This window comes from Thalassophryne amazonica, chromosome 8, assembly GCF_902500255.1.
Source record: "Thalassophryne amazonica chromosome 8, fThaAma1.1, whole genome shotgun sequence".
In the NCBI taxonomy this organism is placed as follows: Eukaryota; Metazoa; Chordata; class Actinopteri; order Batrachoidiformes; family Batrachoididae; genus Thalassophryne; species Thalassophryne amazonica.
Window position 1 is genome coordinate 5,812,682 of NC_047110.1, and position 22,319 is coordinate 5,835,000.

Here is a 22,319-nt window from a genome sequence, read left to right on the forward strand (position 1 = left end):
CGTAGCTTAAAGCAGATAACCCGTAAGTTGGAGAGGAAATGGTGTCTCACTAATTTAGAAGATCTTCACTTAGCCTGGAAAAAGAGTCTGTTGCTCTATAAAAAAAAGCCCTCCGTAAAGCTAGGACATCTTTCTACTCATCACTAATTGAAGAAAATAAGAACAACCCCAGGTTTCTTTTCAGCACTGTAGCCAGGCTGACAAAGAGTCAGAGCTCTATTGAGCTGAGTATTCCATTAACTTTAACTAGTAATGACTTCATGACTTTCTTTGCTAACAAAATTTTAACTATTAGAGAAAAAATTACTCATAACCATCCCAAAGACGTATCGTTATCTTTGGCTGCTTTCAGTGATGCCGGTATTTGGTTAGACTCTTTCTCTCCGATTGTTCTGTCTGAGTTATTTTCATTAGTTACTTCATCCAAACCATCAACATGTTTATTAGACCCCATTCCTACCAGGCTGCTCAAGGAAGCCCTACCATTATTTAATGCTTCGATCTTAAATATGATCAATCTGTCTTTGTTAGTTGGCTATGTACCACAGGCTTTTAAGGTGGCAGTAATTAAACCATTACTTAAAAAGCCATCACTTGACCCAGCTATCTTAGCTAATTATAGGCCAATCTCCAACCTTCCTTTTCTCTCAAAAATTCTTGAAAGGGTAGTTGTAAAACAGCTAACTGATCATCTGCAGAGGAATGGTCTATTTGAAGAGTTTCAGTCAGGTTTTAGAATTCATCATAGTACAGAAACAGCATTAGTGAAGGTTACAAATGATCTTCTTATGGCCTCGGACAGTGGACTCATCTCTGTGCTTGTTCTGTTAGACCTCAGTGCTGCTTTTGATACTGTTGACCATAAAATTTTATTACAGAGATTAGAGCATGCCATAGGTATTAAAGGCACTGCGCTGCGGTGGTTTGAATCATATTTGTCTAATAGATTACAATTTGTTCATGTAAATGGGAATCTTCTTCACAGACTAAGGTTAATTATGGAGTTCCACAAGGTTCTGTGCTAGGACCAATTTTATTCACTTTATACATGCTTCCCTTAGGCAGTATTATTAGACGGTATTGCTTAAATTTTCATTGTTACGCAGATGATACCCAGCTTTATCTATCCATGAAGCCAGAGGACACACACCAATTAGCTAAACTGCAGGATTGTCTTACAGACATAAAGACATGGATGACCTCTAATTTCCTGCTTTTAAACTCAGATAAAACTGAAGTTATTGTACTTGGCCCCACAAATCTTAGAAACATGGTGTCTAACCAGATCCTTACTCTGGATGGCATTACCCTGACCTCTAGTAATACTGTGAGAAATCTTGGAGTCATTTTTGATCAGGATATGTCATTCAAAGCGCATATTAAACAAATATGTAGGACTGCTTTTTTGCATTTACGCAATATCTCTAAAATCAGAAAGGTCTTGTCTCAGAGTGATGCTGAAAAACTAATTCATGCATTTATTTCCTCTAGGCTGGACTATTGTAATTCATTATTATCAGGTTGTCCTAAAAGTTCCCTAAAAAGCCTTCAGTTAATTCAAAATGCTGCAGCTAGAGTACTGACGGGGACTAGAAGGAGAGAGCATATCTCACCATATTGGCCTCTCTTCATTGGCTTCCTGTTAATTCTAGAATAGAATTTAAAATTCTTCTTCTTACTTATAAGGTTTTGAATAATCAGGTCCCATCTTATCTTAGGGACCTCGTAGTACCATATCACCCCAATAGAGCGCTTCGCTCTCAGACTGCAGGCTTACTTGTAGTTCCTAGGGTTTGTAAGAGTAGAATGGGAGGCAGAGCCTTCAGCTTTCAGGCTCCTCTCCTGTGGAACCAGCTCCCAATTCAGATCAGGGAGACAGACACCCTCTCTACTTTTAAGATTAGGCTTAAAACTTTTCTTTTTGCTAAAGCTTATAGTTAGGGCTGGATCAGGTGACCCTAAACCATCCCTTAGTTATGCTGCTATAGACGTAGACTGCTGGGGGGTTCCCATGATGCACTGTTTCTTTCTCCTTTTGCTCTGTATGCACCACTCTGCATTTAATCATTAGTGATCGATCTCTGCTCCCCTCCACAGCATGTCTTTTTCCTGGTTCTCTCCCTCAGCCCCAACCAGTCCCAGCAGAAGACTGCCCCTCCCTGAGCCTGGTTCTGCTGGAGGTTTCTTCCTGTTAAAAGGGAGTTTTTGCTTCCCACTGTAGCCAAGTGCTTGCTCACAGGGGGTCGTTTTGACCGTTGGGGTTTTACATAATTATTGTATGGCCTTGCCTTACAATATAAAGCGCCTTGGGGCAACTGTTTGTTGTGATTTGGCGCTATATAAAAAAATTGATTGATTGATTGATTGACACCCTTAGCCGGAGGTCGATGATCAACTTTGTAGTCGTATCATCTGACCTTCGGCCACGTGTCTCAGACACTTGAGTGAAGAGAGGGGCAGAGCTGTCGACTGATCCGCTGGGAGGGGAGGAAGCCGGTAAGACCTGGTAGGCCCAAACGTATCGTGAGGGTCTGCTGGGAACGACTGGCGGAACCCTCTGTCAGCGAGGTCTTCAACTCCCACCTCCGGGAGAGCTTCTCCCAGATCCTGGGGGAGGTTGGAGACATGGAGTCCGAGTGGACCATGTTCTCCACCTCCATTGTCGATGCGGCTGCTCGTAGCTGTGGTCGCAAGGTCTCTGGTGCCTGTCGTGGCGGCAATCCCCGAACCCGGTGGTGGACACCGGAAGTACGGGATGCCGTCAAGGTGAAGAAGGAGTCCTACTTATCTTTGTTGGTAGGTGGGACCCCAGAGGCAGCTGACAGGTACCGGCAGGCCAAGCGTGCCGCAGCCTGTGCGGTCACAGAGGCAAAAACTCGGGTCTGGGAGGAGTTCGGGGAGGCTATGGAGGAGGACTATCGGTCGGCCTCGAAGAGATTCTGGCAAACCGTCCGACGCCTCAGGAGGCAGAAGCAGCTCTCCACCAGCACTGTTTACGGTGCGGGTGGGGAGCTGTTGACCCTGACTGGGGATGTTGTCGGGTGGTGGAAGGAGTACTTCGAGGATCTCCTCAATCCCATCGTCACGTCTTCCGAAGAGGAAGCAGAGACTGGGGACTCGGAGGCGGACTCATCCATTACCCAGGCCGAAGTCACCGAGGTGGTTAGAAAGCTCCTCGGTGGCAAGGCTCCTGGGGTGGATGAAATCCGTCCTGAGTACCTTAAGTCTCTGGATGTTGTGGGGCTGTCTTGGCTGACACGCCTCTGCAACATCGCGTGGCAATCGGGGACAGTGCCTCTGGATTGGCAGACCAGGGTGGTGGTCCCTCTGTTTAAGAAGGGGGACCAGAGGGTGTGTTCCAACTATAGGGGGATCACACTCCTCGGCCTCCCCGGTAAGGTCTATTCCAGAGTACTGGAGAGGAGAATTCAACCGATGGTCAAACCTCGGATTCAGGAGGAGCAGTGTGGTTTTCGTCCTGGTCGCGGCACACTGGACCAGCTCTACACGCTCCATTGGGTGCTCGAGGGTTCATGGGAGTTTGCCCAACCAGTCCACATGTGTTTTGTGGATCTCGAGAAGGCATTCGACCGTGTCTCTCGGGGCACCCTGTGGGGTGTGCTCCGGGAGTACGGGGTCCGGGGTCCTTTCCTAAGGGCTATCCGGTCCCTGTACGACCGCAGCAGGAGCTTGGTTCGCATTGCCGGTAGTAAGTCAAACCTGTTTCCAGTGCACGTTGGCCTCTGCCAGGGCTGCCCTTTGTCACCGGTTCTGTTCATTATTTTTATGGACAGAATTTCTAGGCGCAGCCAGGGTGTAGAGGGGGTCTGGTTTGGGAACCACACAATCTTGTCTCTGCTGTTTGCGGACGATGTGGTTCTGTTGGCTTCGTCAAATCATGACCTTCAGCGTGCACTGGGGCGGTTTGCAGAGGAGTGTGAAGCGTCCGGGATGAAAATCAGCACCTCCAAATCCGAGGCCATGGTTCTCGACCGGAAAAAGGTGCTTTGCCCTCTTCAGGTCGGTGGAGTGTCCTTGCCTCAAGTGGAGGAGTTTAAATATCTCGGGGTCTTGTTCACGAGTGAGGGACGGATGGAGCGTGAGATTGATAGACGGATCGGTGCAGCATCTGCAGTGATGCGGTCGCTGTATCGGACCGTCGTTGTGAAGAGAGAGCTGAGTAGGGGGGCAAAGCTCTCAATTTACCGATCGATCTACGTTCCGATCCTCACCTATGGTCCTGAGATTTGGCTCATGACCGAAAGAACGAGATCGCGAGTACAAGCGGCCGAGATGAGTTTTCTCCGCAGGGTGGCTGGGCGCTCCCTTAAAGATAGGGTGAGGAGCTCGGTCACTCGGGAGGAGCTCGGAGTCGAGCTGCTGCTCCTCCACGTCGAAAGGAGTCAGTTGAGGTGGCTCGGGCATCTTTTCCGGATGCCCCTTGGACGCCTCGCTGGAGAGGTGTTCCGGGCACGTCCCACTGGGAGGAGGCCCCGGGGAAGACCCAGGACACGCTGGAGGGACTACATCTCTCGGCTGGCTTGGGAATGCCTTGGAGTTCCCCCAGAGGAGCTGGGGGAGGTGTGTGTCGATCGGGAGGTCTGGGCGGCTTTGCTTGAGCTGCTGCCCCCGCGACCCGACTCCGGATAAAGCGGAAGAAAATGGATGGATGGATGGATGGACATGTGACATATGTTACCCTGTAACATGATAACTAAGCATGACACATGGTGCAAACTATTCTTTTTTAAAACCCTGTTAACTCAACTATGTAGCATGGCGCAAGCAGAGGTTCACTCCTTTTGAGTCTTGAGGTTTCTTCCTCAAATCATCAGAGGGAGTTTTTCTTTACCACTGTCACCTGTGTGCTTGCTCTTGGGGTTAGAAAGGTTAAACCTTACTTGTGTGAAGTGCCTTGAGGCAGCTTTGTTGTGATTTGGTGCTATATAAATTAAATGTAAATAAAATTAAATACCTGACCGCCTGTTGAAAATTCAAGCGGCCAATCTTTTTTTTTTTTCAAAAGAGGAGTATCTAAGTTTGTGCCGAATTTGATGCTTGTATCATTTGCAGGATTCTGCTCTAAATATTCTCTTATCTGCTGCACCAAGTGACAGACTTCCCTTTCCTGTGCCACATTGACCACCACTGACTGGGGGATCCCGAGGCGTTCCCAGACCACTTTGGAGATATAATCTTTCCACCTAGTCCTGGGTCTTCCCCGGGGTATCCTCCCAGATGGACCTGCCTGGAACACCTCCCTAGGGAGGCACCCAGGGGACATCCTTACGAGATGCCCAAGCCACCTCATCTGGCTCCTTTCAACATAAAAGAGCAGCGACTCTACTTCAAGCTCCCCACGGATGACCGAACTTCTCACTCTATCTCTAATGGAGACACCAGCCACCCTCCTAAGGAAGCCCATTTCGGCCGCATGTACCCACGATCTAGTTCTTTCGGTCATGACCCAACCCTTATGACCATAGGTGAGAATAGGAACAAAGATTGACCAGTAGATCGAGAGCTTTGCCTTTTGGCTCAGCTCCCTTTTTGTCACAACAGTACGGTAGAGCGAATGCACCACCGCCCCTGCTGCGCCAGTTCTCTGGCTAATCTCATGCTCCATTGGCCCCACTCATGAACAAGACCCGAGGTACTTGAACTCCTTCACTTGGGGCAAGACCACATTCCCTACCCGGAGTAGGCAATGCATTGGTGAGAACCATGGCCTCAGATTTGGAGGTGCTGACCCTCATCCCAGCCACTTCACATCCTATTGTGAACCAATCCAGTGAGTGTTGGAGGTCACAGGCTGATGAAGCCAACAGGACCATATCATCTGCAAAAAGCAGTGATGAGACCAAACTGGAAACCCTCCTCCCCCCGACTACACCTCGATATCCTGCCCATGAATATCACAAGCAGGATTGGTGACAAGGTACAGCCCTGGCGGAGGCCAACCCCCACCGGAAACAAGTCCGACTTACTGCTGAGCACCCAAATAAAGAAACACATACCCCAATCAGCTCACGGGAACTGATTTCAATCAGATTTGTGTGTTTGCAGTCCAGCAGCAGTTAGCATACTGCTTTCAAATATGAAAAATACAGATGGTGATTCGCTCCTTCAGTTTCTTTTGGGGCTTGTTAAATGTGATTCCAGGATTTTGCAGACTCAGGTAGGCACACCCAAAACTACATATTAATTCAAGGCAAACTTGTTAAATGGGCAATATGAGCTATTTTGTTCATTTTAAAAACACAATTCTCAATTCACAGCTTTAGTAGATCAGGTTGTTCATTTGTTTGCAGGTGATGTGGAGTTTGCACATTTTTATACATGTAAATCTTTAGTAAATCAGATTCATAATGTGTAATAAAGTCAGTCCAGTCATCAAAACTGAGTTATTTAATATTTCGTATGTATTATATGTTTATGTTGTGATTAAGTTATATGTTTAAAAGGCTGTATATATTTACGTATTTAATCTAATAAATGCTCCCTCTTAATAGAAGCCCCTTCCCCTTGATTTTTTTCATCACATCGCATGTAGTGAAATTGTGAATTCCTGAGAGAACAGAGTAAAATGAAAATGAAATAGTCCTACCTCATTGCCACAAAATCTCATCAAGTCTGTTCTGGTTTCAGTGTTGCTTATGCAGCCACAGTGCCTCATATTTCAGACCCTTTCCTGTCACGTGAACACCTGCCACCACCACCCCCCACCCCCCCACCAGGCAGCCGTTTTGCTATTTTTGCCAGTTGCAAGCTTATCCTTGTTCCTACACCACTCCCAGACACATTTCCGATCGACTAGGAAAATCCGAGTAGCATGGTGGTCCCCCTTCTCTTCTGCTACTTTCACAAGTTTTAGCTTGAATGTTTGCGTGGAGCCATTTTATGTAATTGTGGAGCAGCTACTGCTTGCAGGAAAACAACATTCATTTTGAATCTGCGCTGCTGCTCTTTCATGCAGTACACATGTATGTATGTATGTACCATAAGGCCTTACTGTGTACAGCATGCACACTCACGCAGATGATTGTCAATAAACGCCCCCTTAAAGACAGTTTCACACCCTGGGCCGTTTGTTAGAGTATACACGGTATGTGTGTTACATGTATTGGTTTGATTAGTCCTGGAATTATGATGACGGGCTTTGTCTAGTTACTGGACGGTACGGTCGGTGTGGTGCAGTGGTTTTCAGTTGGTAAACATGTTCTCAGATGTTGGCTGACGATGACGACGTGTATGCCTGTTTGGTCACCAGATCATGAACGTGAAGCCGTACGACCTCCGCCGGAGACTCTACATCATCATGAGGGGAGAGGAGGGGCTGGACTACGGCGGCATCGCCAGGTGAGAGCAACTAAAAATCTGATGTGCTCCTCCAAGCAAACGAACACAAACTTTGCTTGAGTTGTGTGAAGATAAACCTGTTCTCAGCAGGGTTTAAATTTGAGGGGAAGTGTCCAGAGCAGAGCAGCTCCACTTCCTTACATCCACTTTGTGACCTGGTGGAGAGCCAATATCCGTCACAATTATGTTTAACGATGATCTCTTTCCTTCCATTTGTTACTCCAGACCAGGATGAGTTTCTAACAAACATTGATTTTTGGGAATGTTGGACAAAAACTTTAAAGACAGTTTGCTTCTTCCAGTGGCCTCTTCAGATCACAACACGAAGCCACTTAAATCACAGTACAAATGCTGTGTGGTGTGAGATGGTTGATGCGTGAATGTGCCTTGTTCAGATTTCAGATCATCAGAATTAGTTATCAGCACTGTGTAAAAAGAATGATCAAGAAAGCAAAACGTTAACAATGAATGTTTTGTTTCGCTTATTGTTTCATTCGTTGGTTTGTTTTTCTTCTTTGGGGCCTGTTGAACTTTATTCAGACATTTTGTCTGTGTTGGGACACAGACAAATAGTGAGATAGCTAGCTGTGATATAGCTAGCTGTGAGGGCTAGAGCCCGACTGATATGGATTTTTTGAGGCCAATGCCAATAACGATATATGGATGAAAAAAATGCTGATAATCGATAAATCGGCTGATTTGCCAATAGCCAGTAAATCAGACGATATTTTTTTTTTTAAATGAATAAAATGTTCTTTTTTGGACCCTTAACCAAAAAGGTATGAGCTAAAAGCTGACGTTTTTCCTCATATTGATTAACTTTATAACAGAGAAGAATTTTCAAATGCAATCAAGAATTAAACCTTTGTAAGTAAGTCCCTTCGGCTGCTCCCTTGTTTGCACTTGGGGTCGCCACAGCAAATCCAAGGTGGATCTGCATGTTGATTTGGCACAGGTTTTACGCCGGATGCCCTTCCTGACGCAACTCCACATTACATGGAGAAATGTGGCAGGGGTGGGATTTGAACCCAGAACCTTCCGAACTGAAACCAAGCGCATTAACCACTTGGCCACCACCCCTGCTAAGAATTAAACCTTTGTGAAATTAGCAAATACATATCCTTAAAACGAGTTGTGAAATACATCTGATCTTGTACCTCTTGTTGCTGCAACTTAGATACAGGTTCAGGATAAGGATATAGATCTTTATAAACTTACTTGTATGCTTTTGTCAGCCGATCAATGCAGTGTGACGGCGAACTACGGGGGCCGGTGATGAACACATTTAAGCAGAGGTGTAAGCAGCTCTCAGTTGAATGGAGTCAGAGCTCCATCTGCTGGACAAACGGTGCAAGGACATTTTACATTGCCGACACAAACATTATTTCAGTAACTGTTCTGTTTATGAGAAATTATCGGCGTTCTATCGGCAAAATTTCGGCCGATAGTGAGTACTTTGAAAAGGGCTTATATTGGCCAATAATATTGGCCAGCCGATATATCGGTCGGGCTCTAGTGAGGACCATCCAAAAGGTCTCCATCTGTGGAGGCGTTTCCGGCCCGGTCAGACAGGGCTAACGTGATCATTAACCTTTGCATCAAAATGCCAAGATAACACTGCTGAGGTTACGTCTGACCCCAAAATGTGTAAACACAGATTCATTAGACCAGCTCATGTGGACACGCCCACGTCTGAGAAGAACCTGTTCCCTGTCGCCAGCAGGAATGTTGTCGGTCTGAACAATGACCCAAGCTGATGATTTCTGCTAACTTCACCTCCATTTGTTTCTGAAAATCATGGCGTGTGTGTCAGTAGCAGAAGTTGTCTTTATGTTCCTCTAACACCTCCCATCCTGTTATCACGTGTCTGTTGTCCGCCCGTTCTGTCTGGTCCAGGTACTTCCTGTGTACATGTTGTTGGTTTATGTTGCTGATTTTTTTGTTTTTTCTTTGGCATTGTGTGTCTGTCTCCGGCGTCACGTCAGTGGTTTTACCCTATGGTAGGTGACATCATGCTGTTCTACCACAGGGTAGAACCACGGACGGGATGTTGGGAGGTGTCTCCGTTGGTCAGTCCACACCCACTTCCTGTCTACCCCGCCAGAGGGGAGGGGCCTGGGAGCATCTGGTTCTCATTCTGTCTCACGTCCATCCTTCCACACTCACTGTTTAGTTTTTTAAGTCTCTGCTGTGGAATTTGTCTTTTTATGTGTCCGATCACCGTGTGTAGTACAGATGTTCTTGTCTTCTGATGTGTGTCCTTATCAGTTTCATGGAATTCTTATGTTTGATTTAAAAGTAGCTCTGAGATGATACTTTCCCAGTCCACGCTGAATCATGTCCACAGTAATAAATACATACTTACTTACATTGTATATACATATATGGCAAAATGGCAAGAAACCAAACCAAAAAAGGGGGTTTGTGGTGTGGTTTAGTCTGTCAGTGTAATTAGTACCTGAAGGGGAGTTCTGTTTGCTCCAGAGAATGCTACCGTTAGTTTGTCAGAAGAGTGGCAAACTAACGTCACTCGACATGGAAGATTTCTGTTTGAATTGATTCAGATTTTTCTCTTTCTGTGTGTCTGCTGTCAAGAAAAGTTCTTAGTTCCTACTGAATAATTTTCTAACACACTCACAGCAGCGGTCTTTATTAGTCACCATGACAACAGCTAATTGGATTGTTGTCATGTTTCCACTGTTTTCTAAACAGTTGGATTTGAAGAAAAAGGTCAAACTGGAAGAGGATTAAATAAACTGTGACACCGTGCTCGCTTCCATTTCACCATTCGAACCGAGGGAAAGAGACGTGATTCACTTTGATGTATCTGTTCACAGCTGACACTTTTCCGAATGGATGCGCCGTATTTAAGTCACACCTGTCAAAAAATGCCTCTCGAAGAGGAAAATATCATATATGTCACCCCGGAGTATAAGTCATACTTTTTCTATATTATCAGCTCCTGAGTTTGGGTTTTGTGTGTTGTTGTAGTTTACTTATTGACATTTGATCTTCTATAATTGGAGTTTATTTTATTTTGTTTTCCTATCATTCCTGGCAGAGCTGTATCATACATATGAAGCCACGGGGCAAACCCGTAAAAGAGGTGGAGTGTGATTGAGACCTGGGCAAAATAAATGAAAATAAGCCACCTCACAGTCTTGGGTGATGTATTGCATTGTGGGAGAGGTGAGAGGTCATTTGACCCAAACACAGCCGACGCATGTGAGCAGCTAAATCCAAGTCACTTCTCTTGCTGTTTATCAGTATTTTGTGTCTGTCTGGTGCCAGCAGATGCAGTAATTCCAGTTCCAATAGCGTATCTTAAAGTTGCTGCAGTTAAAAAGCTCATAGTTGGATCGCAGCAGCGAGCTGTTGTTTGTCTCAGCGCCCCGCGATGCTCTTAGCTGAGTGTCCTGCAGGGTCCGAAGCATTTTTTTGTTTTAGTTTTAGGACTTTATTAGAGCAAAGCAGAACAAAGGAATACAATGACAACTCTCAGTATCTAGAACAAAGAATCAGCTGTAACAATGAAGTGATGATAAACACACCTCCAAAGAAAATACAATCTGCATTACATCATTTCCTCAAGGAGTCAGGTCGATTGTATCTGTTATAATGAGGTCCGAAGAGTTTACTTTGAAAATTAGAGTGTTCAGAGCAGGTCAGGTCACCTGGATATCCCAGCTTGGAATAATGGTATAGGACGGCGGTTCTGTTTTGTGGGTTTTCTTCTTGTAACTGGGGCCATGAGTAAGAAGGACAGCTGGGGGCTAGAGGTGAAATTATTGGACCAAGAATGTTTTCATTAATCAGTAACAAAAGTTGGAGGTTCGAAGATGATCAGATACCATTGTAGTTCCGACCATAAGTGATGACAGCTAGCGATCCGGCGTTACTCCAATGACCCGCCGGGCAACATCTGGGAAGACGGGGTGAGGCGGAAGGGCCAGGACTGGAGCCTGCAGCTTAATTTGACTCAACACGGAAACCTCACCCGGCCCGGACATGGAAAGGATGGACAGACTGATCACCCACCGGCTCCTGTCGGTGTTTATTCTCACCGTTCGTTGTTGGTGGAGCAATTTATCTGGTCAGTTCTGATAATGAACGAGACTCCGGCATGCTAACTAGTTACGCGGTCCCGTGCGGTCGGCATCGACTTCTTAGAGGGACACGTGGCGTTCAGCCACATGAGACTGAACAATAACATGGGTAATTGTGACAGTAATGAAGAAGAAAGCAGACATGCAAACTCCAGCCGTATTGTTAAAGCCTGCAGCAAACCGTTCTTTGGTATCTGTGACCGTTGACCTGGAAATGCTATTGGTTCTCCCGAGCATGTGCACTCGACACTGTGAGATGGCTTATTAAACACCTACAAGCTAAGCTAACAGGCTAACATTGGTGTTGGTGTTTATTAGATCATGACTTTACTTTGGTGTGACCATTTAAAAACCCGTCCTCATTAATAATGGGGTAACGACCTAACATCGTGGAGCTACCAATAGCTGCTACACATGCTAACACCGAAAGCATACAAAATTGCATTATAATTTCACTCAACTTAAATACACACGTTTTAGATCATTTGTAATAATCAACCACACAACAGGCCGTATTATGAGAGACATTTGTAATAAAATGCTCAGAGTCGCAGCAGCCTGAGCCCCTGGCCCAACTGAAGTCACAAGACAGCAGCTGTCAGTCCAAGTGGCCATGCCCCCAATGTGTTAGGCTAACTGGGCTTTAGTGAACATGATCATGAACAATGGAATCATTTCTTCTCTGCTCTTTTATTGTTGGTCTGATGATTCATTTAGTTCTGTCTCACATTGATGTTTTTTCTTTGCCTTTTGGGGACTTACTGTGTATGTGACACATTTGTTTGCGTTGTTGTTATCACAGAATGTTTTCTTTTTCCTAACCAATCATTGTCTGTGCTGGTTGAAGACCTTCACTGAACTCATTTACTGTAGAGGTTATTGGTGACAGATGCAACGTTCCACCCTGCTTCATATTACTCGTATGGAGCTGATATCCAGAGGAAAGTGGTTCCTACACTCTGCTGGTACCAACGTCTCTCATCTCATGACCATGAAGGATGCAGTATTCTGACCTGAAGATGGTTTGTTCTTCACTCGTTGCTCGTTTCTGTGCGTTGGTCACGTGACACTGACATTTTACTGGCTCAGTTTGATGAAAATATCACGTCGGTGCCAATGTTTTGTTTTTTTTGTTTTTTTTTTGGTAAGGTTCTTTGAAGTGAGTGAGTGTGTGGTGGTTGAAGGCCTGCTCTGTGTCCTTGCGTCCTGCTACAGGGAGTGGTTCTTCCTCCTGTCCCACGAGGTCCTGAACCCCATGTACTGTCTGTTTGAATATGCCGGCAAAAACAACTACTGCCTCCAGATCAACCCAGCTTCCTTCATCAACCCCGACCACCTCACCTACTTCCGCTTCATCGGGCGCTTCATTGCCATGGTGAGCTGCTGCTGCATTTTACCACTGTTTTAACCGCACCGTTTGGCTTTTGACCCTGCCCATTCTGAGCTTTCTTTCTGTTAAGTGTGTCACCCTACAGGTTGTTAATTGCAACTACTGATGATGAGGCCGGTCTAAGACCTCATGCCTGTTAAGGGCATCTGTTGTTTTTATAGCTATCTGCCTGTTAGCTTTCAAATGAAAACCAAACATTATAAAGCAGTAAAAACAATTTTAACAAAGTTAACAGAAAAATTTTCTTTTCCGGCCCATGTTCCATTATTGCCTCATCGAAAGAAGGAAGTCGTTGTAAGCCTAGTTCTTGTTTTTAAATCCAGGACGATCACAAGCCAAGACACTCGCTACAGTTTACCTTCTCGTTCTTCTTCTCAAGACTTGGAACCAAGACGTCCACTGATCCTGCAACGATTAAAGAACCATCTGCAAAGTCACTGAAATATACACCAATGATACTGGACTCCACAACCTTACCAAACCAGTTAGTCCAAGCATTTATCAGGAAAGGTACTAGAACACAACCCTGACCAACCCCAGGATTCACTGGGAAGACACTCCACACAGAACCATGAGAACCATGGTACAACAGTACCTGTGCTTAGGTTGTCCCACAGAGTCATGCAAGAAATGAAGTCAAACACTGTGGAGAAATTATCCAGACTTCAAAAAGCTCGCCTGTGTTCAAACAACTGGTCCTACATCCGGTAGAGAATGATCCTTGTGAGTGCCTTACCCAGCACAGAGGGCAGTGTGATGCCCCGAATATGTTGCAAACCAGACAAGGATCCTTTCCTTTCCAGAGTGGGACAATAAGTTTTTTCTTCTGTTGAGATGATCCACATCTCAAAAGTACATGGTTAATATCTGAAGGAGCAGTCAGAAGTGTGGTAATGCTAATTCTTCAGCACTCTGGCAGGAGAAACATCTGTTCAGAGTAACTGAGCCAGCAGATCAGTCCTTTAGAGTCATCAGTCAGGACTGTTTTGTCTCTATGACACATAGCTATGGGTGATGGGGTAACTGGGCCGGAGTGTTGTATGGCTGGGGGGCCTGGCTGCCTTTTTGTTTCTGTCTTTTGTTTTTCCTTCCAGGTGGCTTGCATTTGGGACTGAGTGGCTGTGTTGCTGAGGTTATCAGGACCTCACCCTGATCACCTGCGGCTCGTCAGGACTCACAGCTGAGGTGCATCTATATGGATTGGAACATGGTGGCATTTAAGACTGGAGTATACAGTGTGTATTTGCCAGAGACTCGACCTTGTGACCAGACGGGTGAGATCGTCGTCTCGGGAGCCATCTCATCATCAGTGGATGCAGAGAACGTCCAGGGTTTGATGCACGGTCTGTGAAAGAGGAGGGGGTGAGGTCTCACGCTCGTCAGCACACTTCCTGAGGTACGTTAGATTTTGTGACTAACATTTATACAGTCAGTAAATGTGGTGTCCCTCACATCTTTATTATATTGAGCTGTATGTTAGTCATGTATCGGCTTCCACTGCAGTGGAGTTTTGTGAACCGGATGTTCCATGCCTGCAGGTTGGGAAGCTGATTAGTAATCAAGCCAGGAAGTGTTTGCTGTTTGTACACCTTTTAAGTGGTCTCTCTGTGTGTAGAGTGTGGACTCACATAGTGGTTCCTTCTTTCACAGACTCGGTTTGTTGCGGCCACCTGGGGGGTGTCGGCGGGGTCCTTGGGTCCGAACAGCTTCTGGCTCCGGACCGTTAGCGCTGCTGGGAGCGCACCACGCCAGACCGCACTTTCTGTTATTTTTGTATCACTGTTATGTATTAAATTCAGTTAGCCTTTGTACCGTGCTCTGCTTATTTCATACTGGGTCCTTCAAACGCTGGTCGGTTCTCCGAGCTGCGTCCGACACATAACACGGAGTGGAGGTGCGTGGGCTTCTTTCTAGCTCTGGACAGTTTGGCCTGAAATTTATGGTGTCATTTGAAGCATGAACAGTAACAGCATACATCATGATATTTGCATTTATATTCTTGATATATCTATCCATAATGATTCACACAATTCAGGAACACACGACAGCAACAAAAGTCTATAATGTGTGTGTGTGTGTGTGTGTATATATATATATATATATATATATATATACGAGGTCTGTCAATAAAGTAACGGTCCTTTTTATTTTTTTCAAAAACTATATGGATTTCATTCATGTTTTTACGTCAGACATGCTTGAACCCTCGTGCGCATGCGTGAGTTTTTCCACACCTGTCGGTGACGTCATTCGCCTGTGAGCACTCCTTGTGGGAGGAGTCGTCCAGCCCCTCGTCGGAATTCCTTTGTCTGAGAAGTTGCTGAGAGACTGGCGCTTTGTTTGATCAAAATTTTTTCTAAACCTGTGAGACACATCGAAGTGGACACGGTTCAAAAAATTAAGCTGGTTTTCAGTGAAAATTTTAACAGCTGATGAGAGATTTTGAGGTGATTCTGTCGCTTTAAGGACTTCCCACAGTGCGAGATGTCGCTCAGCGCTCTCAGCTGCCGTTGTCAGCCTGTTCAAGCTGAAAACCTCCACATTTCAGGCTCTATTGATCCAGGACGTCGTGAGAGAACAGAGAAGTTTCAGAAGAAGTCGGTTTCAGCATTTTATCCGGATATTCCACTGTTAAAGGAGATTTTTTTAATGAAAGACGGGTCCGCACGTCGGCTTGCAGCCGCCGCGACGTTCCGCCACAGGAAAAACACCTCCGTTGGAAGCCTTAAGGACAAGTTGGAACATGTCCTGCTGTTAAACAATTTCTCATATACTCACTCCACTGAAAGCCATCAAAAGCCACCTGGATTTTACAAATGGTTATCAACACGGAGGTGTTTTTCCTGTGCCGCCGCACCGCGTCGGCTGCGTCCCGACGCGCGGACCCGTCCGCACGTCTTTCATTAAAAAAATCTCCTTTAACAGTGGAATATCCGGATAAAATGCTGAAACCGACTTCTTCTGAAACTTCTCTGTTCTCTCACGACGTCCTGGATCAATAGAGCCTGAAATGTGGAGGTTTTCAGCTTGAACAGGCTGACGACGGCGGCTGAGAGCGCTGAGCGACGTCTCGCACCGTGAAAAGTCCTTAAAGCAACAGAATCACCTCAAAATCTCTCATCAGCCGTTAAAATTTTCACTGAAAACCAGCTTAATTTTTCGAACCGTGTCCACTTCGATGTGTCTCACAGTTTTAGAAAAAATTTTGATCAAACAAAGTGCCAGTCTCTCAGCAACTTCTCAGACAAAGGAATTCCGACGAGGGGCTGGACGACTCCTCCCACAAGGAGTGCTCACAGGCGAATGACGTCACCGACAGGCGTGGAAAAACTCACGCATGCGCACGAGGGTTCAAGCATGTCTGACGTAAAAACATATGAATGAAATCCATATAGTTTTTGAAAAAAATAAAAAGGACCGTTACTTTATTGACAGCCCTCGTATATATATATATAGGAGATCAAACATGGGGGAAAAAAACATGTAACGCTAATACAAGACAGACGGGCAAACCGACACAATCTGGCAACAAGGGAACGCTCTACAGTAAACATGGTTAAATAGGTGAGTAAACAATCAAACACGAGAAACCGGAAGGATAGAAACAGGACGTGCATGATGATTTGGCACAAGTTATACACCAGACACCCTTTCTGATGCAACTCCACACTACATGGAGAATGGGCAGGGGTGGTCTTGAACAGGGGGCCCTTCTGCACTGGAAATGAATGCACTTAACCCTTTGACCCCCTGCCCCAAAACCCACAATAAAATAAACAGAGAATAAAAGCAAATTACAATAATACCAGAAAACACTGAAGGAAATAAACAGCAAAGACATTCAAGGATATATTCAGAACACACAGAAATGAAAACCACAGAGAATCCTTAATATTACCAAATCCAGGAACAGTCACTAGAGGGAGACAAAGGATAAGGATGGACGCTGACATGAATCATCACTATTTATTAATATAATTGTACTTATAGTATTTATTTTGTGGGAGAAGGTCCTATGTGTGTCTGTGTGTGTGCATGTTTAATAGTGTAATCACCAGATAAAATTCTCTTTTATTTTTGGGGGGTTGCAGGCCCTGTACCATGGCAAGTTCATCGACACTGGTTTCACGCTGCCGTTCTACAAGCGAATGCTGAACAAGAAGCCCACACTCAAAGACCTCGAGTCCATAGACCCCGAGTTCTATAACTCCATCATGTGGGTCAAGTAAGTAAGTCATGCAAAACAGAACCTCTGAACCTTTCTGTCAGTGCGTTCAGCAGCATTTGAAGGTTTTTCTGTCCGGGTTCTGGGGCAGTAGTTGAGTGTGAATATCACAGCACTTTTATTCAAGGTTTGATTTTGGAGATGATGAATTATTTTGTATTCTCTTGAAAAGTCTTACATCACTGATTGAAAGAAAGTGGTCCAGTTTGTTCAGAGTAAAGCCTCAATCACAGTGTGACTGATCAAACAAACATATGAGGAACTGATTCTATACCTTTATGCTTGTTTTTCTCTGACAAAAGTCATTTTCAAACCCGCAAAATCAGTTCCTTGTCAGCTGATGTTTTACAAGTCCATCGGAAAGTTTTGCGCGTGTTCAAAACTTTGAACGGAGATCAGGCTGAAAGCTGTCTTGCTCCCTACATGCTTGTTTGCCATTTTGTCCTCTGCATGTCTTTCATTTTTCTTGCGGCTGTCCTGTTGTTCATTCTGGCTTTCTAATTGGTCAAACGTTAAGCAAACTGGACAAAGGACCGACACAGTAAGCACAGCTCCTTGCCTGGAAGAAATAAATGTTCGTGTCTCTGATGTCTTGGTGCAGCAGGCAGGTGATCAGGAGGTGCAGCTTGCTCTCCACCTGGTGTTGTGAGCAGTGGGTGCACAGTCTGTCTTATCTGGGGAGCCAGGTCTGTCTGTGGCAGCCTCTCTCCACGGCCAGGCTGTGCTCACTGAGTCTGTACATGGTCAAGGATTTCCTGAGCTTTGGGTTGGTCACAGTGCTCAGGTGTTCTGCCACAGAGTTCTGACTGTTTAGGGTCAAACAGCATTCCAATTTACTCTGGTTTTTGGTTGATTTTTTTTTTCCAGTGCGTCACATAGTTTTCTTTTTGTTTTCTTATAATTTGTTTTAGTCTAACAGGGTTTGTGTTTGGTGGCTCTGCTTGTGTTTGTGTAGAGAGTTCCAGAACCAGCTGGCTGAGGGGGCGTCTCTCTACAGTCTCTTTGTGGATCAGGGCTTTGTTATGGGGCATACTGGGGTCACTATTTTTAAGGTGGTCAGAAAATTTAATTGCTCCCTTTTGAACTTTAATAACTAGTGGGTATCATCCTAATTCTGCTCTGCGTATGTTGTTTGGTGTTTTCCGTTGGACACAGAGGATGGATTTACTGAATTCTGCATGCAGAGTCTCAATTTGGTGTTTGTCCCATTTTACTAAATCTTGGTTGACGAGCAGGTCCAGACCTCACAACTATAAAGAGAAATGGGTTCAGTGATGCTGATGTTTATTCTGAGGTAGGTGTAGTTTTTTATGTGTTCTTGGACCGTCTGATCCAGGAAGAAATGATATTTGTGTGACTGGAGGCTGAGTCCTTTTTGGAATATCATCATTTTATCTTGATTAGATTCACTGTTGAGGCCCAGGTTTGGAAGAAATTGTCTGTAGTGTAGTTGTGTGTTCTGGTCGTCTGGATCTCTGTGTTTTTGGTTTGATATGATTCTTAACATCTTTCTGAGATTTTTACATTCCTCGTCAAACCATTTGTCCTGGTTTTTGTTGTTTTTGTCCTTTTTTGTTTGGGGTTTTTAGGTTTCCTCGGGATGCTGAAAGGTCAAGTATGTTATTGAGGTTTTTTGCTGCCTGTTTCCACCTTCACTGTTATGTTCAAATGTTTTCTTTTTTCCCCAGAAACTGGCCTATAAGCAGTTGGATGTGTTTGTTTCTATGTTCTTTCCAGTTGTAGTGTGTTTTGATAGTGTGTAGTTTGGTTTGGTGATTTGTTGTTGATCTGATGGGGCTGTTAGTGGGCTAACTGTGGATGCTCTGAGAGACACCAGGCTGAACTCAGTGATGAAGTCATCACCCAGAGATGAGCTGTCGGTGTGTTTTTCGTAGAACTCTACCGTTGACTATGAACAGACCCAGTGAACCACAGAGTTGTCGGAGTTGTAATCCATGTTTGATGGTTGTTCTGCCATAGTTGTGTCTTGGGGGCAGATTGGGGAGATGATGTTTCTTCCACCTGGTAGGTGTTTGTCCCCCTGGGTGCTGAAGGTGCCAGGTCCTTGTCTTGTTCTGGTGTTGAGGTCTCTACAGTGTGACCATGAGCCTGGAAATGGTTGATTTCCTCCTCTAGGATGGAGAACATGTCTTCACTAAAATAAGCGGATTCGGCTGGAGGAAAGTAGGCGGCACATAGGAGGAGATTTTTCTCAGTTTAGATGATAATTTTAGAATTTTTTATTTTTTGTATTTTTTATATTTGAAATGGCATAAACAAATTAAAATGTATGAAATACCATGTGTTCTGATACTTTTGCAGGGCACTGTATACCTTCGCTGCAAGTCTTCAGTCAGGCTGTGAAATCCTTCGTTTTCTACAACTGATAACAGTTGCTCGTCATCAAGTACAATGAAGTTGAGCAACTTCTTGGTTCTCCCTTTAGCTTTCAGGTTGTCTGGTGAAAGTTCACATTGTTTTTGAAATGACTCCAGATGTGATTCCTGGTGGCTCCTTTCGTCTATTTGCCCCACCTAAAAAAATCCTTGTGCTCTTTAATGTGGCACTTTTTCAAATGTTTGTTTTAATTCACTGAATTGTAGGTCGTGATGGAGCTCTCAGTGCAGCGGCTTTGCAACCATTGCATGTTGCTGTCTTGCTTTGCTGTGTTTCTAGTGTAAAATATTTCCATACAGCAAACATGTGATGAAAAGTTGGTCAGGGACAGTGCTCCTCCATGCTTGCCTGCTAGCTGGCTGCAAACTGTGGAAGGGATTTCCTAAATGGAGGCGTGTCTCATTTACTCTGCGTCTCATTGAGACATGCCTCCATTCAGGAAATCCCTTCCAGAGTTTGCAGCCAGCTAGCAGAGCAGCCAGCAGGGAATCACTTGTGGAGATGTTTCGGCAGAACACACACCTGTGGGTCCTGGATCGGAAATCTCCCTAGATTGGATTGGAAATTTCCGATACAACCTGATACCTATATTGGATCAGATCAGCCCCATCCCTACAGTTGTGTGTGTGTGTGTTTGCAGGGAAAACAGTCTGGAGGAATGTGGCGTGGAACTCTACTTTGCACAGGACATGGAAATCCTCGGCAAAATTTCCACCCACCAGCTGAAGGAGGACGGCGAGAACGAGCTTGTCACTGAGGAAAGCAAAGAAGAATACGTCAGGTTCCGTCTCCCTCGTCTTTATGACTCTTATTATTATCGTGGAATAAGTGGAGGTACAGAGTCGGCTTATGTGCACTGATGACCACCACAGAAGAGACCTGATGAGGTCCACTCAGGCTCAGTTAGCGCCACGGATGTGGATGTTCTTTGATACGAATGTGTTTTGTCTCTCTGTGTTCAGCCTGCTGACAGACTGGAGGTTCACCCGTGGCGTGGAGGAACAGACCAAAGCCTTCCTGGATGGCTTCAATGAGGTGGTTCCTTTGGAGTGGCTGCGGTACTTTGATGAGAAGGAGCTGGAGGTGAGGAAGTGAAAAAGGAGCAGATGCAGCATGAAGCTGATGTTAAAAAAGTCTGATAATATTTCAGCCTCACCCTCATTTTGTCCTCTCTAAGTCACATATTCTATATATAACTGATTTTTTTCTTTGGATTGGGAGGGGATCGCGATGTCTCAGGGCATCAAAACAACTCTGTGGTCTTTCAGCATAAACATTCCCCACCTGAACATAGAACAAACATTCAAAGCACAAATTAGAAGAGTCTTTTCACAGTGAAAGTTGGAGCGTGAGGGGAGAAGGCCAAAATAATCACACTGTTGGTGTTCGGGTGCTGCAGGAGTATGGGGTACCAGAACCACTGCCACCCACAATCCGCTCTCTGTACAACCAAAGTAGGAGCTATGTCCACATTCTTAGCATTTCATCAGACCTGTTTCAGTTATAGAAAATGAATGAATGAATATTTCCAGTGGGTGTTGGACTCCCCTGAGGCTGCCCCTTGTCACCAACCTTGTTTGTGATTTTCATGCACACGATTTTAAAGCGCAGTCAGGGATTGGAGGGTGTCCAGTTTGGTGGCCGCAGAATTACATCCCTGCTTATTGTGGATGATGTGGTTCTATTGGCTTCATTAGACATCGACCTCCAATGTGCACTAGGCGGGTTTGAGGCTGAGTATGAAGTAACTGGGATGACGATCAACGCCTTCAGATTTGAGCCCATGGTCTTGCCATGTTCCAGTCCACCCTTTTCTGACTTAAAAGAGTGGACTGTCCCCTCTAGGTCAGGGGAAGCTGCTGCTTCTTTCCATCAAAACAAACCAGCTGATGTGATTCTGGCATCTGGTGTAGATGTTCCTGGCCATCTCCCGAGGAAGGTCTACCAGGCATGTCCAACTGGGATGAGGCTCCAGGGAAAGACCAGGACATGCTGGAGGGGTATATTTATTTTATGTCTTGAGAACACCTCGGGATCCTCCAGGAAGAGTTAGAGGACTTGGCCAAGGATAGGGAAGTGTTGTATGACTTGCTTGGTCTGCTACTGCTGTGACCTGGACCTGAATAAGAATCAGAAAATGCCCAGTGTACAAATACTATGTCTAGTGTGTAATGGTTCTGGTGGATCAGAGAAACCTTTAGTAGAAAACCACACTTGTGAAGAGTTCAAGTAGCCTTTAGAGACAGCCGATGTAACTGGCGTAGCCAAAACACACAGAGACAGGCGTTTGTTCATTTGTGTGGAAACAGACTGATACGATGGTTGATGTCAAAGTAGATTGTTAGATAGTAGTTAGTTTGGTGTACAGGAAGGTAGTCCAATGGGCAACAGTGTAAAGGAAACTAGCAGCAAACTGTAAATCCCAAGAGACAAGCAAAAGGTCAAAACACAGTTATCAATCATACCAGGTAGAGGACTCAAGAAACTGCAGAGTAGACTCAAACACAAGGAGACAGTCTGGGTTGGCAACAGGAAGTCTAACACTGAGAAAGAATGTATGAAAGCAGACACGGAACCAAGACAATCTGGCACCGGAGTGAGGACCTGTGAACAGCTGTATACTGTGTCTACGGAGAAAAGAGGAAACCATAAGTCCAAGTGTCCGTGAAGAGGAAGTAAAGCCAAATGAAATACAACAGGAGCGGACATCTCCAAATAAGAGCATGAGAAGAGTGGCAGGTGGAGAATTCAGTAAGAAAAAAAATAAGAGATATTGCTGGAGAGCAGAAAATAAACACCAGACACACAATTTAAACTTGAACCAGGATCCAGCAACTCATAG

General features: G+C 45.1%; 1 protein-coding gene across 3 annotated transcripts in view; it reads left to right on the forward strand.

Annotated features, from left to right (window-relative positions):
- wwp2 (WW domain containing E3 ubiquitin protein ligase 2) overlaps positions 1-22,319 on the forward strand; it is a 236,231-nt gene that overhangs the window by 208,387 nt on the left and 5,525 nt on the right. For all 3 annotated transcript variants that reach the window (XM_034175700.1, XM_034175703.1, XM_034175701.1), the window contains 5 exons: positions 7,271-7,359; positions 12,681-12,840; positions 16,947-17,080; positions 20,118-20,258; positions 20,440-20,560. In XM_034175700.1, the coding sequence (XP_034031591.1) occupies positions 7,271-7,359; positions 12,681-12,840; positions 16,947-17,080; positions 20,118-20,258; positions 20,440-20,560 (645 nt within the window). The remainder of the gene's footprint in view (positions 1-7,270; positions 7,360-12,680; positions 12,841-16,946; positions 17,081-20,117; positions 20,259-20,439; positions 20,561-22,319) is intronic.